At 36.8% G+C, this 20161-nt stretch overlaps 1 protein-coding gene across 1 annotated transcript in view; it reads left to right on the forward strand.

Moving 5' to 3' along the window:
- SPATA16 (spermatogenesis associated 16) overlaps window positions 1-20161 on the forward strand; it is an 89337-nt gene extending 69176 nt beyond the window's left edge. The window contains exon 13 of the mRNA XM_053460384.1: window positions 19705-20161. Within this exon, the coding sequence (XP_053316359.1) occupies window positions 19705-19902 (198 nt within the window). The 3' untranslated portion in view covers window positions 19903-20161. The remainder of the gene's footprint in view (window positions 1-19704) is intronic.

Below are 20161 nucleotides of genomic sequence, written 5' to 3' on the forward strand. Positions count from 1 at the left end.
CCAACTGGACCTGGCATCGGTATGTCTGCCAAAAAGTCTATACAAAACAGAGGCCAAGGACAATGTTGACCACTTTCCCATAAATCAGTTGTAGGCTGCCACCAGGAGCACCAAGCTTCCAAGTTGACCTCCCCCCACTGCTCTATAATACCATAAGAGACAATTGTCTAAAGCACTAGGCTGGTTTCCTCCTGTTCACGAGTAAATGTTAGGCAGCTACCTACAGCTTCAAGCTATAGAAGGTGCAGTTATTTCAGCCAGGCCATGTCAAATACGTGGCAGCTATAAAACACAAAAAACACATTGTCCCCAGAGAGCCAGCAATCCTGTCTGTAATAGAATGTACAAGAAGCGCAATCAGCCAACATCGGGTCTATAGGCTAAATACATTGCATTTTTGGTTTCATTGAACATCATCAGGAAAGTTCTACATTAACCCTGTTTGTTACTCAAAATGGCTAAAATGTTCTAGTTGGGAATTCTTCAATAGGGACCAAATTACCCTGTCCCAAATGATGTAAAAAAGGTATTTTCAAAATATCTATACGTTGAAATGTGCGCTGCTGCTTTATGATGCTGTCAGTTGTTTCTGGGGTTTGAAATCTCTTTTAGTCTCTCAAGACTTATCTGTGCTTTATTTTTGTGATTTCCCTTAAGACCGGTTTCCTGGGAATTAACCTTACCTTCACAGACAAAGAAGTAGAAGAAAACAAGATAATTACCATTTCACATGTGCAGTCCTAGAAAAGTGTTGACCTCGGCATAAGACTGAATTTTAAATGAGGTGATGGTGGATGGTTGTAGAAATCCTTGTAAAGGCACGCTCCAAGGCAAAAGCATCAGCAAATTAAGCTCTACAGCTTCTTCCCAAATGGATTAGTAATTGTTGTATTGCTTATAGAATACCTTTTATATGAATAGTAACTTAATTATACCCCTTGTTTTCTTAACGGACATCTTTGGTGGTGCTGCCATGCAAGCATATTAAGGCTTCTGTTCTACTTAGACAAAACATTAATTGCATTCTCTAGCATGTTACGCAAATAAACCTTAGCAAGCCTTGTCATTTTACTTGTTTTTATTTTATTCACCCTACCTAGGTGCCTTTTTAACTAGGCTAGTGCAAGGATTGTTGCCACCTTAGGCAAAACTGCCGCCCCTTGGCTCCACTCCTTTGTGCCATGCCCCCTTTTGTACTCTGCCCTTGGGGGGGGTCAAATGAACAGATCATATGCATGACACCCCTCCCCTGTGTTGACAGCACCCTTTGTCCTTTCCTTCACTGTGCTACACGTCTCCTACCATGTAGTTCAGGTATAGAGTAAGTATGAACACCCACATTGCAGGTATGGATCAACTGAAAAATCACTGAAGGTATAGATCAAATAAATAATATGTGGCATAGATCACATATTGCACACCCCAGAAGCCAGCCCTGGCACCCAGATTGCACTCAAAGGACTTAATGATGGTGCGGCTGACCTGCAGAGCGCCGGAATATGGTCAGGCTTTACATTTCATATCTCCCTCGTGATGCTGCCTCTAGTGATCATGGTGCTGCCCAACCTCACTGCTGAGTGCCGCAATAAGACGTCATATTCCAGCACTCTGCAGTGAAGTTGGGCGCACTGTAATTAATTAAATAATTACTCACTGGCACCAGTCTATCTACCTTACCTATAAATAACACTGGCCCTGCTTCAGAGAGGGCTTCAGTTTAAGGTGGCTTAAAAAGCAAAACAGTCCCACTGATTCAGCTCCATCATAAGCAATAAATTGATGTGATGGCGGGCTTAGAAATATATTTGGCTGTATAGTGTCATCTTTATGCTTCAGATACTTTTAAATCGTATTTCTGGGGTTGTACTGACTCCTTGCTTTGCTGTACGTATATGTTGGCCATTTCAGCATCACCACAAAATTTGAATTAATATGCTTTTTAGGGTGTACTTCCCTTTTTGTATCATTCAATATATGTACCACTGAAATCTCTAATTAAGAATTAACCAGCCATCTTGCCGTTCCAAAAAATAGATTTTTTTAATGTCAGCACTTTGCTAGTAAGGTGCTGCATAAACTTAAAACTAATTGTCACTGATTGTTTACATCACTATTTACAATGACCTGTTATTCCAGTAAAGAATAATTGGTTTTGTTTACACTTGATGCTATATATGATGCAACCTTTCTATAAATGATAGTTGCTTCTTGGTAACAATTTATTTCAATATGAATGTTTAAGAATATTTCAAAATTCCCTGGATAAATTATTGGCTCCCTTACAAAAGGATTTTACCTACCAAAATATTAAAATAGGAAAACATTTTGTTAACATCAATAATATTGCAAAACACATACCTACATTTTAGCAGAATCCTATTTTAATAATTCATATTTTTTTTTCTTCAAACCCTTATTCATCATTTTAGTGTAGCTGTGATTTGTTACTTTTTGTAATATATTATCGACAATATTGTCCTCAAGTGTTGCTATGTTCCTTTTCTGTCTAATGAATGGGCATTTATGAGAAAGCCAAGGGAGGCTGAGTGTCTCATGGCTGATGAATCTGCTGCTTTTATCCTGTAAAACCATTAACCCCCTTTGCAGTAACAGAAGGCTTGTAGTGCAAATAGAAAGTGATCTTCTTTAGCAGGATAAGCACATGGGACAACAGCTTTAACAACTTTAAACAGATCTATTATTTATTAATATTTTATTTAACTGGCAAACATTATTTATTATACATCACTAGGAACTGTTTTGATGTAGAATTTGAAAGGAAAAAAAACAAAAACTCATGAGATTGGTAGGGTTTTAGGTGGACTAGACTAAGTCTGTCATCATGAATGACCATTGTATGTCTCATAAAAACGTATCTGTACATTGTTGTTTGGAGAAGGGGTGCATACCCTAAACAGAGAGGTATATGGATAGGGAGCAATATCGTTTAGGGCAGGTCTTGGAGACAGGTAGTTTGCAGTGTGCACTGAACAGCCAAAACTCACCCTAGTAAATGCCCAAAATGCGAGAAAGTCTGATGTCTGACATCGCTAACCTCCATAATGCATGGGGGACATGCACACAGCAGTTAAACCTACATTAACATTCAAAATGTATTTAAAAAAGACACTTTTGTACTTTGTACACATTTACTTATTCATTCTTTTTAGGGAATTTTACATACCTCTTTGAAAAAGAAAGCATTGTTGCATCATAAAACAACTAGAAAATAATTATTGCATATCAATGGACTACCTACCATTTATGACCAGAGATGCCATTAAAAAGGCAAAATGATATAATCATGCTAAACAAATAAAAAAATAAAATAAAATGAAAATAAAAATTTCAAATATATTTGAAATGTACCCTGTCCTTGGGTATAACGAGATTAACATACTTTTTATGTTTTAAAATACCCCAGATTTCCTCTTGGTTGACCTTCTCCCGGAATATCATAGTCTTTTGTTCCACTATAGAATGAAGATTTTACTTTAAAGTCCAGAGTGATATTGGTTTTCCTAAATATTAAATGCTAAGCTTGCCTTTTTGTGTTTTGTTGGGTTATTGGCGTGTTAAGAAATCACAATGCAAAAATCAATGTTTTTTGTAAGCTGCAGCATAATAAGTGTGCACAAATGTTAATACTGTGGACATTTGCAAAGCTGTTCTAACATTTGTAAAGGCCCAACTGTGTTTTTAGTATAACATATCATTTAAAAAGTTGTAATGAATAATAATTTAGCTTTTGTAACACATGAAATCACATGCTGTTATGAAGACAACGTGGCTTTCTTGTCTTTGTTTTATTTTCTACTATTCAGAACATGTTTTAGCAGAAATAATACATTAATATGTCTTACATTTTCAAGTATGCCTTGGAGAGCATTTCAAAAACCCAGTTAAAAGTACATTGCGATAAGGAAGCAGTAATAAATGTTTATCATTAGAATGTATACACACTTTATGGTAGTTTTTTTTATGTAGAAGCAGTCTTTTTGTGATTTTTTTTTAAATTAATTTTGGAAGGAACTTTATCGCTTTTTTAAAAAGTTTAGCTTTTTTTCTGTGTACTTGAGAAGTGAGGTGGAAGAAAGATAATCTAGAGACATGGGACAAAGGGTCAAACCTAAGAAACTTGTTTTATAATGATACAATGCAGTGCTCATGATGTTGCTCATGGGTCTAGATCACCATAGGGAGCAAATGGGAGACCATAACTGTCTTCGCTCTGTGCCTAGTAACCAAGATCTTTCCAACGCTTCCCATTTCCGTCAAGCGCTGTCAATTGTATGTTTAAGCCTATTGTAAAAATCATTTTTATTTTATTCATGAGGGCACCACCTAGGGTAGAGTTGCCACCTGTTTTGATGTTCACAGGATAGTCCATAGTTTAGTCTATCCCGTCTGCCTTGAATACAGACAGTTCTGTTGTCTCGACATACACAGATAGGCAAGAGCGGTCCAGGCCATTGTGATTGAGGGTGGTATGTTTATACTTTGTAATACTGTGCATACAAAATCACAATTAACTACACAGATCACATTCTACCACAAGAAACTGTCAAGGAATGCACATCACTCTTAGACACACAGATCACCACTTTCACACATATCACACTCTACTACACACATACCACTTGCAGCTCCACAGATCAGCACTCAACAATTTACACCATTCTTGGCCATACAGACCACACTCTACTATATAAACACCACTGTCAGCCACAAAAACTCACATTCAACCACACACACACCACCGTCAGTCACATATGTCAAACACAAAGTTACACAAAATTCATATATATATATATATATATATAAAATATGTATTTGCACATATGTATATATATATATATATTGTGAAGTAGTTCCAAAACATAGTCCTTTTAATAGCACGGTTGCTCACACCTTTTGTGCTTAAAATTATTATAGATTCAGCAATGGTAATTAATGTTTTTAGCTTTTAAACCATGTTCATTTGGCCTTTAACTGCTGTCTGTTAATTTCCAAATCAAACACTAAACATGAACTGCATCTCTTAAGACCCAGATCACATTACAGCATGTTTTCTTTGGTTACTGCTTTCAGACTTTTCATGGAAGAAAATACCCTATTCATCCACATTCGCGAAAAAAAAACAACTAAATGTAAAATGATGACACAAATAGTATCTTAATCATACAAACAATTGGCTTAATGGGAGCTTATGAAAGATAACTGTATATCTGAACATTGCAATCAAGATCTTTCTTTTTTCTTCTCCATTGAATCTAAAATAACACAAGTTTGAACACCTGAAATCATTAAAATGATAGCAAAGCTATTTATATCCAATTCATGTCCATAGATACTCTTGCTTACATTATTGCATAAAGGGTAGAATGTATATAGAGCAATCGGGGGAGAAGTGGTAAAAGTAGATCAGTCAGCACCACAGTACGTACGACTTTGCACCAGAATTGCTACGCACTACCCTGTTTTTTGGTGTTTACTTTATCCATATAAAAAAGTATTGTAAATGATTGCCAATTAAATATGCAGTCATCAATAGTTTATGAAGTTGGGTTGGTAAATGTCTCTCCCACTAGACAAACCTACAAAAACATGGGATCAAATGTTTGCCTTTTTGGTATTAAAAAAAAAACTGAATTGTCAATTTTCTTTTCACCATTAGTCAAGCATAGATTGTTTGCTTCAAGATAAGTTTCTTTCAGCAGATGCACAGACTTAATACCTTTGCACGCTCCTCCACCACCACCTATTAGCAGAATCCATCAGTACACTGAATGAAAAGTGTGTATATATACTGTATACTATAATTATATGCCATATGTATACTATAAGTATTGGGACGCCCAATCATTTTACCAACAGGGGCTTTTATAACATTGCATTGTAAATACATAGACATTAATATGTAGTTGGTCCTCCCTTTGCAGCTTATAACAGCTTTGACTCTTCTGTGAAGCTTTTTTACAAGATTTTGAAGTGTTTCTATGGTAATTTGCCCCGTTTCATCCAGAAGAGCATCTGTAAGGTCAGGCACTGATGTTGGAATAGAAGGCCTGGCTCATAATTACCGTTCCAGTCCATTGCAAAGGTATTCGATGCGATTAATGTCCGGGCTCTGTGTGGCCAGTCAAGTTCTTCCACCCCAAAGTCATCCAACCATGTCTTTATGCAGAGTGTTGATGACTTTTACACATCATCCATCCCAAGTACAGTTGAAAACATGATTTGAAACCATGCTCCACAAAGGGTGAATATTATTTTAACCCCCTCATTCCACTAATCATGGCATGGGAGTAATTTTACTTATTTTTGACTTCTATTCAATGGCATCTGACATGAGGGGGATGCTTGAGTAGACTGTGCCATAGAGCACTGGAAAATCGTGCTTAGAATACCATGCTTATTATGTTCACTGCAGATAATGCTACATAAAGAAAACACTATGGGATTGAACCCAGCCCCTGGAGTAAGTTTTTGTGTTTTAAAAAATGTAATGGTCTTAGCCTCCTAGCTGATGCTAGACACTGAAATGTGTGAGATTTGGGAGAAAACATCCAAAATGTCTGCAATTATGTAGATTAAAATGAAACAAACTTTATTTGGACATGTTTGATTTCCTGCCACAGGGACACCCTGTCAGGTTATGCCGTTGTTAAAGGCAGATTGTCCCGCCTTAGCAGGAGTTAGCATATCCAGAGTAGCTTTAATGACCAGTTTTGGTCAAATAAATCTGCTTAGAAAGTTAAAAACATATATGTGGGCATTGTACAAAAATATTTTTGTTTTTCCTACATTTTTAATGGGGAAAAATATATGTTTTTATGTATTTTACAATGATATGATAGGATACATGTTTTTTCTTAAATTAGATTAAACTTGGAAAGATATATATATAGTTTTCACCATGTATAGAATAACCTATTTATTTGGTTGTCACCTAAATATAACTATAATATTTTGACAGCCTTCTGAAGGGGGGGGAATATATCATAAACTCGATTAAAACTGATTTTAGGATGGTTTTTATGTGTGCCTCCTTTTTTGCATTTTTTCTCTCTCGTTCTGGTCCATGTGCTTGTCTTCTGTTTTGCAATGGGAAATTGTGTCAAGAAGCTGTCTTTCGAAGTGGTATCACAATTATGTTTCAGCAAAAGTGGACCATGAGCACCTCTGATATCATACTTTCAGTCTCATCTTACTTTGCAAAGGAAAGAAAACACCACCATCAAAAAAGATTTTACACACAAGAAACGTACTTGTCAAAAATGGAAACAATAAAGCTACATGGTTCTGGTTCAGTGTGATTTCCCATGTTGGATTTTAAAATAGATTTATATTGAGCAGTTTTATTGTTACAAATATAGAACAGCTTAAAACATTAACAGTACAATGTACAAGAGCGGAGCCTCAAAATCTATTTTTAGGGATAAAGGTTTGATTAGGACATTCAGGGGTGAGCCTAGGGTTAGTGGAGCCTCTGACGCAGTATTTTGTTGCCCCTTCCTCATAACTAAAGCACATACTAGCTTTCAAACTCACTCTAACACCATACATTAGGCCCCTGGGAATCTCATATTTTAGCTGAATCGAATCTTGAAGTATTTGAATCCTAATTGAATCTGAATCAAATTTGCCAATCCAAGATATAAGATGATAGTTAAGATGCTTATAGCTATTAGACTTGCGCATTCGTTTTCATACAAATATATTCCCGTGCCGAATTTTACCATTTGTCCAAATAACGAGCGAACTACTGTAACATTGCATGACGGTTGTAGCCTTGATTTTCCAGGCTATCCTTAACCCCCCATTAACCCCGATAATGACACCACACACCATTGATTATGGATAAGAAAAAGCCACAGCCAATTTTTAGATTTTTTATTTTTTCTTCGATTGTTAGAGGACAACTTGTGACTCGATTGTGTCTGTATTACCACCTGCACAGAGCGCCTGCATGGATTTAATTATATAATCTAAATTTATTTCATGTTATCGTTGTATACTTATACAGGGTTATCTGTCGATTCGTATATGCTTGATCAGCTATGATATGCATGTTGTCAATATATGCTTGGAAATCATATTATATATCAATACAGTACTACTTCCTCACGATTGTAACCTTGTGAGCAGGGCTCTCTCCACCTAATGTATCGGTTTGTCTTAGTCTGTTAATTCTCGTCTTGTCATACCCCTTGAATATATGTATTGTATTAAGCGCTGCGTAAATTGTTGGCGCTATATAAATAAAAGATAATAATAATACTTAAAAATATATTTGAATGGATAAGGCAGTAGCTGACTCATAGGAGACAGAAGGTTGTAGTTAATGGTTTATTTTTAAAGGGCATTCTTACTATAGTGGGGTACTTCAGGGGTCAATACTGGAGCCCATACGTTTTATTTTTATTGATGGTCTGCAACAAGGTAGACATTCCTGTTGGAATAAACCAAATTACTTAAATTTTAAGTAAATTACAAGAAAGGTTGAGAATGTGTCAGCTGTAGTTTAATGTTGATAAATGTAAATCAATAAACTTGGGATGTAAAAATCTAAAGGCAAACTAGAGCATTGGGATACTGTCAGCAACAGAAGAGAGGAATACTTAGTAGCAGTTATTTCTGAAGACTTAAAAATAAGCAGGCAATGCAATAAAGCATTGCAAAAAGCAAGCAGGGTGCTTGGGTTGTATAGCTAGAGGCATTAGTGGCAGAATGAGCAAAGTAGTTATTCCACTTTACAGCTCTCTGGTCATACCACACCTAGAGTATTATTTGTAGCTCTGGAGACCCCATCTCCAGTAGGATATTGATATTCTAGAGAGAGTTTAGAGGATGATTAAGGAGTTGAAAGGGGTGTAGGTAAGGAGTATGAGGGAAATGGACATGAGTGAACATAACCACGTGCCATCCCCTTGCCTAGAGAAAGAGGAAACTGAGCTGGAGACCAGAGGGAACAGACCTTGTTCATCACCATGAGTATATAGTTTAATCAATTCAGAATGCTGTATATCTTTTCTAGAACTAAAATGTCATTCTCATTGGCCAGTATATGAAGAATCAGTCCTGACTACTCCCTAAATACTACTATGCTTACAGTACATGAAAATGTCCACACAAGACTGGAGATTTGTGATATAACATCCAGGTTTCTATCGCTTGGTACATAAGTTAAGATACTGCAACCTCTAGAGAAAGAAATGAAAGAGGAAAAAGTAATAGCCAGGGGGCCATATGATGTTATAATCTGTACTGTGCAGACACTAGAAAAGAGGCACAGGTCCCGTTCCTACCCTGCTGTGCCACTATGGAGAATCCTTATTTTCAGGATAATTGCAAGGTGAAGGTATCCCTGATTTATCCTTGAAAGCAGACACTGAAAGAATGCTGCCCTTTAAAGTCTTTAGTAGGAGAGCACAGGAAGAACATTTCAGTCTTGAGTTGTTACGCTGTCCTGAATACCTGCATGGGAATATTGCATTTCTAAAAAAATATATATTTTATAAGCTAGATCTACTTGGATAGAAAACAAATTTGAATTACGTATTTCCCTTTTGTCTTTATCTTTTTTTCAGTAAAACATTTTGAATGCCTAAGATTGAAAATGAAAAGTGAACTAGTAATGACCAGTGTCTCTATAACTATGAAAGTGCAGCATAACAGCTGCCATTATATTAGTAAGGCAAATTCTGTCTATTATCAGAGAAAATTGCTTTTCAAGTATGTAAGCGGGACTTAAAATGACCAGTCGTCATATGTGACATTTTGAGTTTCCTTCTACTTAGGGAAGCGCTTTCTAATTCTGCTGTCTTCAATCTTCCATGGTATTTGTGGCCTTGATTGCCAGAGGTCATTGCATAAAGCAGAGGCTTGGTTTAAAATATATATATTTTATATCTCAGATATTGCAAAAAAAGAATAAATGCATGCATTTATAAACAGACGTGCAAACTAAAAGATGGTAACTGTGACATCTTTGCAGCTGAACGTATTAGCTTCTGTATTAAAACCAGGACACAAGTGATTCATTTTGTGTCTCTTCAACCAGCTGCTTTTTGTTAATACCACTTTCCATTTCTCCGTTATGTGTCTTTATGTAACAGTGGTGACTGGGGGGGGTTGAGGGAACGGCTTTCCATCATTCTATTTATAGGGACACAAAAGAAGATAAGGTTGTGAGACAAAAAACATTTTAAAGGACATCTCTCTGGAGGTTGAATTTCTTTTATTGTTCTTTTTATTGGAAATTATTCCAATAACAATATGAACAGAATGAATACAACCCATTTTCACTGCTGTTCGGCAACAATTATCAATTTAGGGGGGGTTGTGTTATTTAATCTTAAGAAAAAAAAAAGATGTAAAAGGATTAGATTAAAGCAATGTGTCCATTAGAAAAGATATGCAGAGAAGTGATTGTTAATTATATAGCATTCCGGGGTGTTCAGCTAATTGGATCTCTTGATTGGCCGAACATTGCAAAGAAAAAAAAAAAATAGCTATATGAATAGAGTATTAGCCAGCTTTTATAACAACAGAACTGTTCATCTGTAACTCAAGAGAAGGAGGATTTACTGAATGATAAGCCTAACAAAAAAGGCTTAACAAACTACCTTGAGCTATACCGCTGGAAATAGTTTTCTGTTCGTTCTATGAGCAAAACGTACTGACCATAGAAGCCATACACAGCCGGAGGCTTACTGATGCAAGCATTAGACATTTAATCCCTGCACGCCATGTTTAGCAAGAGGTAATTAGGTTGAATAACATCCTTCTTATAGCTTTTCATTTCCAAAAATAATAATAAAAAAATGAAAATCAAAACAAAGACAAAGTCATGCTATGGTGTATTTTCTGTCACTAGAGTTATCAGCATTTTAAAATATTCTTATTTGTTTAACCACTTCATGAAAAGGGTATAGTATAATTAACCATAATTTTCCCTTTTAATGGTTAATGTACCCATCCACATTATATATTGTTTTTTCAAAGGCAGGTAGGGCTTTTTTTTAGTTTTTTTTAATAACTGTCTTTTATTATAAAGAATATATTGAACAATATAAAAATCATTGTTCTGCAAATTATCCTGTGTACAAAACTACCCTACACACATAAAGAATTCTCACTTACATACTATCTGGGATTTTTCAGTATATATTTGTAAAATGGCACATAGATTTTGGGCACTTTTTTGACTGGAGATGCAGTTAGGGCCTTCATGGACCTAAGGTTTCTCTCTCTGAAATGAGTCAGTACCCTCATGACATCATGGTGACATCGTATTATGTTTCTAAGTGTTCTCACTTTGAGAAGCAAGTTTGCTTTAGGGCAAGTTCAGAAATACTGGCTCCTGGGAGGAGGGATGTCACCCTAGTACAAAATAACTAGTACATTCTATTACATCCTAGCGGACGTTTGGGGCATTTCACTTAGGATGTAATATAGTATATCTTAATGCCCTGAAGAGGTTAAAAGAATATCCAAATGAAGAAATGTTGTTGAGCATTAAAGACGGTATAGGATATACCAATAGTGTGTATTAAATGTAAAGCTTCTAGATGCAGACAAGGGCAAGGCTAGCCCCAGGTATTAAATGGATCAGCAGTGGTGGAGGGGGCATTGGGTGACCAGTGACCCTGAGACCCAGAGAAGCAGCTATTTAGGTTATTACTACTGCTATAGTTTTCTGTATATGTAAAAGTTTTCATACATTCTAAATGCCCCCCTTTGGTACCCAAATCTCTTTGTCTGTTTCTCTTACACCACCTCTATTTGAGGTGCTCAGAATGTTTGTTGGTTTTGAGTCTATCACAGGGATTTATGGCAATAATATACCGTAGACAACATAGATTTTTGAGCTTCTTTTTTTAACATTTTTTTAAAAAAAATAGCATGTCTAGAAAGGCTGAAAAACATTTGTTAGTGTATGTAAAAGAAAAACCTCCCTTGTTGCTCTACTTACATTATATTAATGCCTGGAAGCCTTCAATCAATAATAAGTGAAATATAATGTCATTTTTAAAATGTTGACCTTGTTTTCTACTCTGACTTGGGCCTTTCATCACCTGTCTGTTTGAATCAGCTTGTTCTACTAATGTGAGGCTTTTTAGGGAATAGGAAAAGTTTCAATGCATTATTCAGATGATATAATTTGTGAGACTGTCCTAATGTCCCACAAGGCATTATGGCTTTATAAATAGGCTTTCTGACCTGGGCAAATGGTGACCTTGCAAAAGAGACCAGATACATCAAAATAAATAATCAGTGTAACCAGCCAATATATTCAGATAGTTATAGCACACAATTTCATGCTTAAAGGAATGGCAGCAAAGCATCTGACCTTGCAGGACCTAGAAACACACACATTGTTACAAATACATTGGATGGTGGTATACCTCAGTCCTAAAATATGGAAGGAGATATTTATTGCCGGTATCCTAGCAACTAACAGGAACATTTTCTTCTAGCTCTTCATAAATAAAGATATGTTCAATATTTTTTCTGGCTTTAAATTGAATGTTTTATCCAGTGTGCAGTTTTAGTGTAGCACCGGTGCTAGCAAATGCTAAATATTTTACGCTGTGTCTCTTACAGAAATTATTTATTATGGGCAGTGGGTCGGTCATTTCACATGACAACAAAAATACGAATTACAGCCATCATACAACAATACGTGTTTAAAACAAGCTATGACGTGCTTGACTGTTAATTATCTAGGGGTGTAATGAATAAACATATACCTCCCAGGTAGGGCAGGCCTGTTTTGGGTACCAAACCTGTCTGCCCCTCTTTCTTCCCCTGATGTCCCAATTGTTTAGGCAATCAAAATATTTCTGCCTATTCTTTTCAGTATCATACTACCGTGAAGTTACCACAGAACAAGACAACCACAGGCTAGCCCTAGCATACGGTAGATATTCAAGCATATATCACTCCTGATGAGAGGCTGTTCCCTTTATCTGCCAACCTCTCAGTAAAGTAAAACTTCCTTAGATTATATATAAACCTCTTACCCTCTAATTTTAGGTTATGTCCTCTTGTTCTAACTTTTTTCCTACTTTGAAATAAACATCCCTCCCATACCTTGTTAGACCTCTTTATGTTTTTAGGTGTTTGTGAAGCTACACTATACACTCACTGGCCACTTGGTAATCTGCTGCTGTAGCTTATCTCTTCATGGTTTGAGCAATTAAACAGGTGTACCTAATAAAGTGGCCAGTGAGTGTACATATTAAGATCCCTTAGTCTTTCCTGATCAATATTATCCTGCAAGCCAAGACACAGCTTTTAACCTGTTAAAACCTTCATGACATCCCAGGCTTTCTGTTTTCCATGAGCATACTGGATAGCTGTAAACGATGGTTCCTGGCTCAGGGGACTACCTCGCTCCTGTGGCAGTCCTCGGGAACCGTCATTCAAGTGAGCCTTCATTTATGAATGGTTGCCATGCGTCCTCAAAGAACATGATGCTCCATTTATGTAGAGAGTACTGCTGATTGTCCAGAAAATAAAAAAAAAAATCTTTCAAAACGTAAAAAAAAAAAACATAAAAATGTGTGAAAACAGGTTGGCAGCTGTTCTATAAACTGCTAAAAACCCTGTCATGCAGGGGATCAGCCACCCCCACACATGCAAATAAAATAAATAAAAAATAAATAAAAAATGATTATTTTTTTTTAGAAATGGGCTGATGACGCTCTGTAGATTACAACGCCCATCACCCTCAGCCAAGCCAATGATAAGGCTGATGGGAGTTGTGGCCCACGAAAGCAGGTGTATGCAAAAAGCTAAAGTCTGGCATACTTGTTAAGATGTATATATTTTATATTTAAACTGTGTTTGTGCAGTGTATTATGATTTAATTCTTTATTTTCTTGCCCTATTCTGTGTGCTATTGCACAGGGAAATGGGAATGTAAAGTAATGGGTCCTTAAAAAAATATACAAGAAAGTGGGGTATTTCTGTAATATGGAGATGCAGCTTTTGGTTGGTTTCCCTGTAGTTGCATGTAACAATCCTAGGAAACATGGAAAGTTTTGTGAAAAAAAAGCAACAAAACCTTTGTTATACTCCCAAAATGTCCAAATGCTCCTAGTGAAATACAATGGCTTGTCTTCTCTCCAAAAATATATACTTTGTGGGCTATTTTGAGCTGGTGGGCTGTTAACGGTCATAGACAACCTTGTTGTTATATTTACATTGTATGATACTGTAGGAGATGGCAATATGAAGGAGGCAAGATGTTGCTATATACACTTATGCTATATAGCTCACTTCTTATGTATGAATAGGGTGATCTACAATGTTTATAACAAGTATTAATGTGTCTTAGGTAGAATAACAAAATAAAGGAAATAGGGAATGTAGATATTGCATATTAACCTAAGAGTACTGCTAAGAGATCATTTCCAGGAAAGACCACACTAAATCAATCACAAGTTTCCCTATAAAGTCTCAATCAGTTGATGACTATAAAGTTTTCCCAGAACATTTTCATCGAAGCACTGATTAAAAGCCATACTAAATGGTATTGCATGGAGATAAGTGTAACAAATTAAAAAAAATCTGTGTATATATATATTAACCTGGGTGCTACCTCTAACTACAGAGAATATACAGGAAGAGTGAGGACGCACTAGGATTTTTTTGCAAAATACTAATTTAATATTATACTTGGTTACTGTCAGGGGCCCGGGTACTGGGTCAGGTTGGAGTCCCTGTTGGATGAAACTTGGCTGGAGGCAGGCGGCTGTCTACGGTAGGCTTTATCTTTGGCACAACTGGAAAACACAGGGAGTCTAAGAACAGGCTTAAAGCAACTGGGTCTGATGTCCCAGGTACAGGCAAAACACAATGGAGTCTGAAGCAAAAGCGGACAGCAAAGGTCGTCTGTAGAACGAGCAGACTGGGGAATATTAGAGTGGTACTAAAGGATAATCCGAGATGGGCGTCAAAGTCCAGGCTAAGAGGTCAAAGGTAATAAGATAAAATGGTTTTTAAGTTTATGAATAAGAAAAGGAAAGTAAAACATGGATTAATTAAATTAAAAAAGAAGAAAGGTATATAGAAGAGGATAAAGGTCTAGATGACTGCCTCAATGAATATTTGTGTTCAGTTTGTACAGATGGAAGTAAAGGAAAGGGACCTCAGGAAAAAGACTAATGAGTAATTTGATACTATATGTGTTAATAGAGGAAGTGGTTCTGCTTCAACTATCTAAAGTAAAGAGAATTAAGTCAATGGGGTCTGATGGGATACACCCCTAGTTAACAAATGAGCTGTGTGGTGTACTAGAAAAACCAGTAACTGATTGATTTATTTTACCAATCATTGTTAAAAGCAGTAGTCCTAGGAGATTGGAAATTGTTAAAAGTTGGGCCCATTCACAAGAAATGCAGTAGGGAGGAGTCAGGGAACTATAGGCTGGTAAGTCTTACATCAGTAATGGGAAAATTAATGGAAAGTGTTAAATGATAGGATTGTTAAACATCTAAACTCACGTGGACATCAAGATCAGGAACAAAATGGGTTAACTTGAGGGAGATCACGCCAAACTAATCTTATTGATTTTGTGATTGGGTGACTTCAATATATAAATCAAGTAGACATTGCGTCAGATTTCAGTAAGGCTTTTGACACTGTCCCACATAGAAGACTTATCAATAAACTGCAATCTCTGGGTTTAGATCCCAATTTTGTTGAATGGATTAGGCAGTGGCTGAGTGACAGACAACAGAGGGTTGTAGTCAATGGTGTATATTCAGAGCAAGGTTTTGTTACCAGTGGGGTACCTCAAGATCAGTACTCATGGATCTGTACTTGGACCCATTCTCTTTAGCATTTTAAATTAGTGATATTGCAGAAGGTCTTGATGGAAAGGTTTTTATTGATGACACAAAGATTTGCAACAGGGTTGATGCTCCTGGAGGGAAAAGCCAAATGGCAAATGATTTAGGTACAGTAGAAAAATGATCAGATCTGTGGCAACTGGCATTTAAAGTGCAAGATAATTCACCTAGAGCATAAAAACCTAAGAGCAGAGTATAGAATATTTGAATATTTTTGGATTTTTGAGTATTTATATCAGAGGATTTAAAGGTAGGTAAATAATGGAATAGAGAAATGTTGGTAGAGAGCTTGGTTGTATAGGGAGAGTTATTAGAAGTAGAAAGAGGGAAGCACTCATGCCGTTGTACAGATCACTGATGAGACCTCACTTGGAGTATTGTGTACAGTACTGGAGACCGTATCTCCAGAAGGATATAGATATGTTGGAGAAAGTTCAGAGAAGGGCTACTAAACTGCTTAATGGATTGCAAGATAAAACTTACTGGAAAGGTTAAAAGATCTTCACATGTATAGCTTGGAAGAAAGACGAGAAAGGCGGGATATGAAAGAAATCCAAAATCCAGATAAAACGCAATATAGTAATTCAAGGGATACAAACAGGGACAGGAACACAATGCTCTTGCAGGTATTTATAGGCCCTTGATTACCATAACAAGCAATAGATGCGGCAGGAACAGGCAGGTGTCTTATGTCCCAGGGGTGACATAAGGAGAGATCAACCAGATCAAAAAGGTGAAATGGTTAGGTGAACTGTATACTTCAAGCAGGATCCCTGGTTCAACCTTCCATGGCTCTTGACAGTTAAATTGAAAACAAAAAACACAATCTGGGGACTTTTATCTAGAGAACCTCCACAATAAAAACACAAAAGGATCTGCCCTGTCCTTGAAGTGTACTGTACCATAGCAACCAACATGCCCGAGGTGCTGCGAGTATAAGTGCCAAGTATATCAATCCAAGACACATTACCCAGCACTGCTAATAAAATATAAACTATGTTTTTAGTACCATTGTAACACAGCTGTGATGTAATAAAACGGGGTATCGTGAAAACGGCTAGACAAAAGAATTTAGCCATGAACTGTAACCTATATCGTAACGAAACTCGACTGAAGCGTAACATCTTCTAGTGCCTTATCCAGGATCCCTCCGCATAGTATCCAAAGTAACCTGGAGTCATTCAGTGCCTGCTATAGAAGCTGCTCTAAAGTATGATATCATTCTTACTTGTCTGTAGAACTAAACTAATGCACAGCTTTCCTTACAGGCATTGAAATAAATAAGTTATGCTCCTGAGATTTTTACTTTTTTTACTTTTATTCCATGTAATAAAGTTATTATATGTAAGGAAGGCCTCCTTTAATGAAGGGGTGGTGGATATGTGGAACCACATCCAAGCAGAAGTTTAAGGCCCAAAGAACCCCTGAGATTTGTATTTTTGTTTATTGTAATTGATACCTCAATAGTTCATTGTGATGAATCCAGTATCAGACTGGAGCCCTCCTCTCTCAATTAATTAAGACTGAAGAGCACTTTATCCTTTATATTAGCAGAAAATCTAAGCCCCCATGAACAGAATTATGTGATTGGGAAACAGAAAATTTGCGCACCACTATATAGCCCAAAGTATTGGAGCACACCTATTAATTATTAAAATCAGAGTTTGGGCTAGGCCCAGTGAAGGAAGGTCTAATGCTTCAGCATAGCAAGACATTTTGGACAATGTTATGCTTCCAACTTTGAGAGAACAGTTTGGGGAAGACCCGTTTCTATTCCAGCATGACGGTGCCCTGGTGCACAAAGCAAGGTCCATAAAGACATGGTTGGATGAGTTTGGTGTGGAAGAACTTGACTGACCACACAGAGCCCTAACCTCAACTCACACACACTAACATACTTAATATAGCATACAAGTATAGACAAACATAATGTACTAATGTGCTAATACAACACAACCACTGGCTCTGCTTGACAAAAAGTTGCATAGTTCTGCTCCCTTGCATGGTGCAGCTCTGTGATGGACAATAATGTATCCTAAACCAACACCTCCTGTGTATAAAATCTAAAAAACCCAAAAAGATATCCGGGCCTGGAAAATCTGTACTAGCCAGTGCACACACCTACTGCTCCATAGTAGGTAAGTTATATCTCTATGTAGCCCCTTTGAAGATGACATCCTTGATAAGTCATTGAGAACACAGTTCAAAGTATTCTCTGGTGGAAAGAGAAAACAGGCAATGCGAGAGAGACTATAATCCGCAAGGGGTGTTGATAAAGGAAATAATGTATCTAATAAACTAGATGGGAGGTCTGTGTATCTTTTGGCAGTGAAATGAATGTGAATTAGTGTTTGGGCGCTCTCTCAAATTACAAACAACTGGTTGGATGCAGCAAAAAGACACTCATGGTGGATATCCCTTTAAATACCACCATGCAAACGTCAAATATTATATAAAATGTGAGAGTGTGCATGGTATATATAATAATACACTTAAACCACAGGCTTTTGTGATGTTCTTCTTAGCGAGGGAAAGGGAAAAACACAAAATAAAGTAGTGTAGCATTTGTTTTTTAAAGCGAGACTACAAGCAGTAATCGCTTATACCAGATTAGTGGACTATACAAGTTTTTAATGTCAGCAGATACAATGTATTTGTATGCTGGTGAATCTGGCAAGAGATCCTGGTTTTTGCTATTTATTTATTAACCTTAATGTTTAACACTCAATGTTCCTGATACATCTTATGTCCTGGAGCCTTGTCTTAAGAGGCTCATTTTTCTTTTTTGAATGGATCATCTGGAGGGGGTTTTATATAACGATTGCAGGATTCCCATGGTATAAAAACAATTCTACATTATATTAGTACTTTATTTTGTGTTTTTCCCTTTCCCATACCAAGAAGAAACATATTACAACCCCCCCCCCTTGCCAGCCCTACCCTGATCCATGCATCCCTAGTGTTGATACATAAAACCTTGCCATTCTCCTTGCATGCTAATGTCCTCCTCTATTTCATTCACTTGAGAATTTACTTCGCACCATGCTAGGGGCGGTTTACAAACACATCTCCCGCTGTCTAAACATGTATAATTGTGTGCCGTATTGCTGTGGAGCACTGATACTAATATATATACAGTAGGAAACGGAGGCAGGGTGACTTGGACCAAAGAGAGTTTGTGTTCCCGAACAAGGGGAACATCAGAAGCATGCACCTATTTACTTTCACACATATACGCTCATACAAATCCTTAAATCATTTACACATACAGACACTCAGTTTTCTCTTCTCCTTCTCCCTTTTTGTCTACACACCCAGAGAGCACCGGGTTGTAACTTCACAACCTGTGTTGTCTTAGTACTTTCAGTCAAGAGCACAACTATATTTTTAATGAATAAAAAGAACATACATTATTATAATATCCCTGCCTAATGTTAAAATCCCACAGCTTCTATCCACCCGGTATTCTTTTCTTATCAAAAACCTGCCAGAGATTAATTTCTCATCATACATTCCTTTTAAAGTGGCTGTTCTTCACTGCCATTTACGGACAGTGGTGCGATAAATTCTAATTCCCAGTTTGTAAGACTCAAAGAGCTGAAGTTTCTCTGTTTCACATATGCAAAGTAATTGAATCCCAAAGGAATGTGCTAAGGCGATATACTGTATATATATATATTTATATATATTTTCTTCGCTTTTTCATAGAGAAACACACTTAGTTCTGCAATATATTTGCTTTTCTTTCTTCATTCTGTAAACAGGATGTGTTTCCTTACTAGACTAGATCTTAAATATCTCTTTATAAATTGGAGCTGTGTTCTGCCGTTGTTTGTAGGTTGAGATGATTGAAGATTTTTTGCACCAGTTAGAAGAAAGATTTTTAAAAGCAAAAAAACTTCGGACCGCTAGAAGGCAAAGGATGAAAATGAAGAAGCTTCAAAGAGCAGATCTCAGTCAGTCTGTAGGGACAGCTACAGCATCCACGAGACCCTCAGAAGAAGATAGCAAGGACATTAACACCATGGAAATGTGACAGGAAAACAAAAGCCTGTCTTGAAATTAATGAGGTGTCCTCACACAACAACTCTCCTCTAGCAAGGAGTCCCTGCACGTCATTAGTCTTAGTTGGCAGAAACAAATGTGTCTTAGAAGGGAAGTATGATTTGTAACTGTTTATTTAAATATATAGTAGAAAACCTGACCGTTACTTTGACTGAGCCTGTGCATTGCAATATAACAACAAAACGTCAGTTTAAAGCTTCGCATGTGCGATAGAAAATGACTGCATAAAT

Source organism: Spea bombifrons, chromosome 3 (genome assembly GCF_027358695.1).
Source record: "Spea bombifrons isolate aSpeBom1 chromosome 3, aSpeBom1.2.pri, whole genome shotgun sequence".
NCBI lineage: Eukaryota > Metazoa > Chordata > Amphibia > Anura > Pelobatidae > Spea > Spea bombifrons.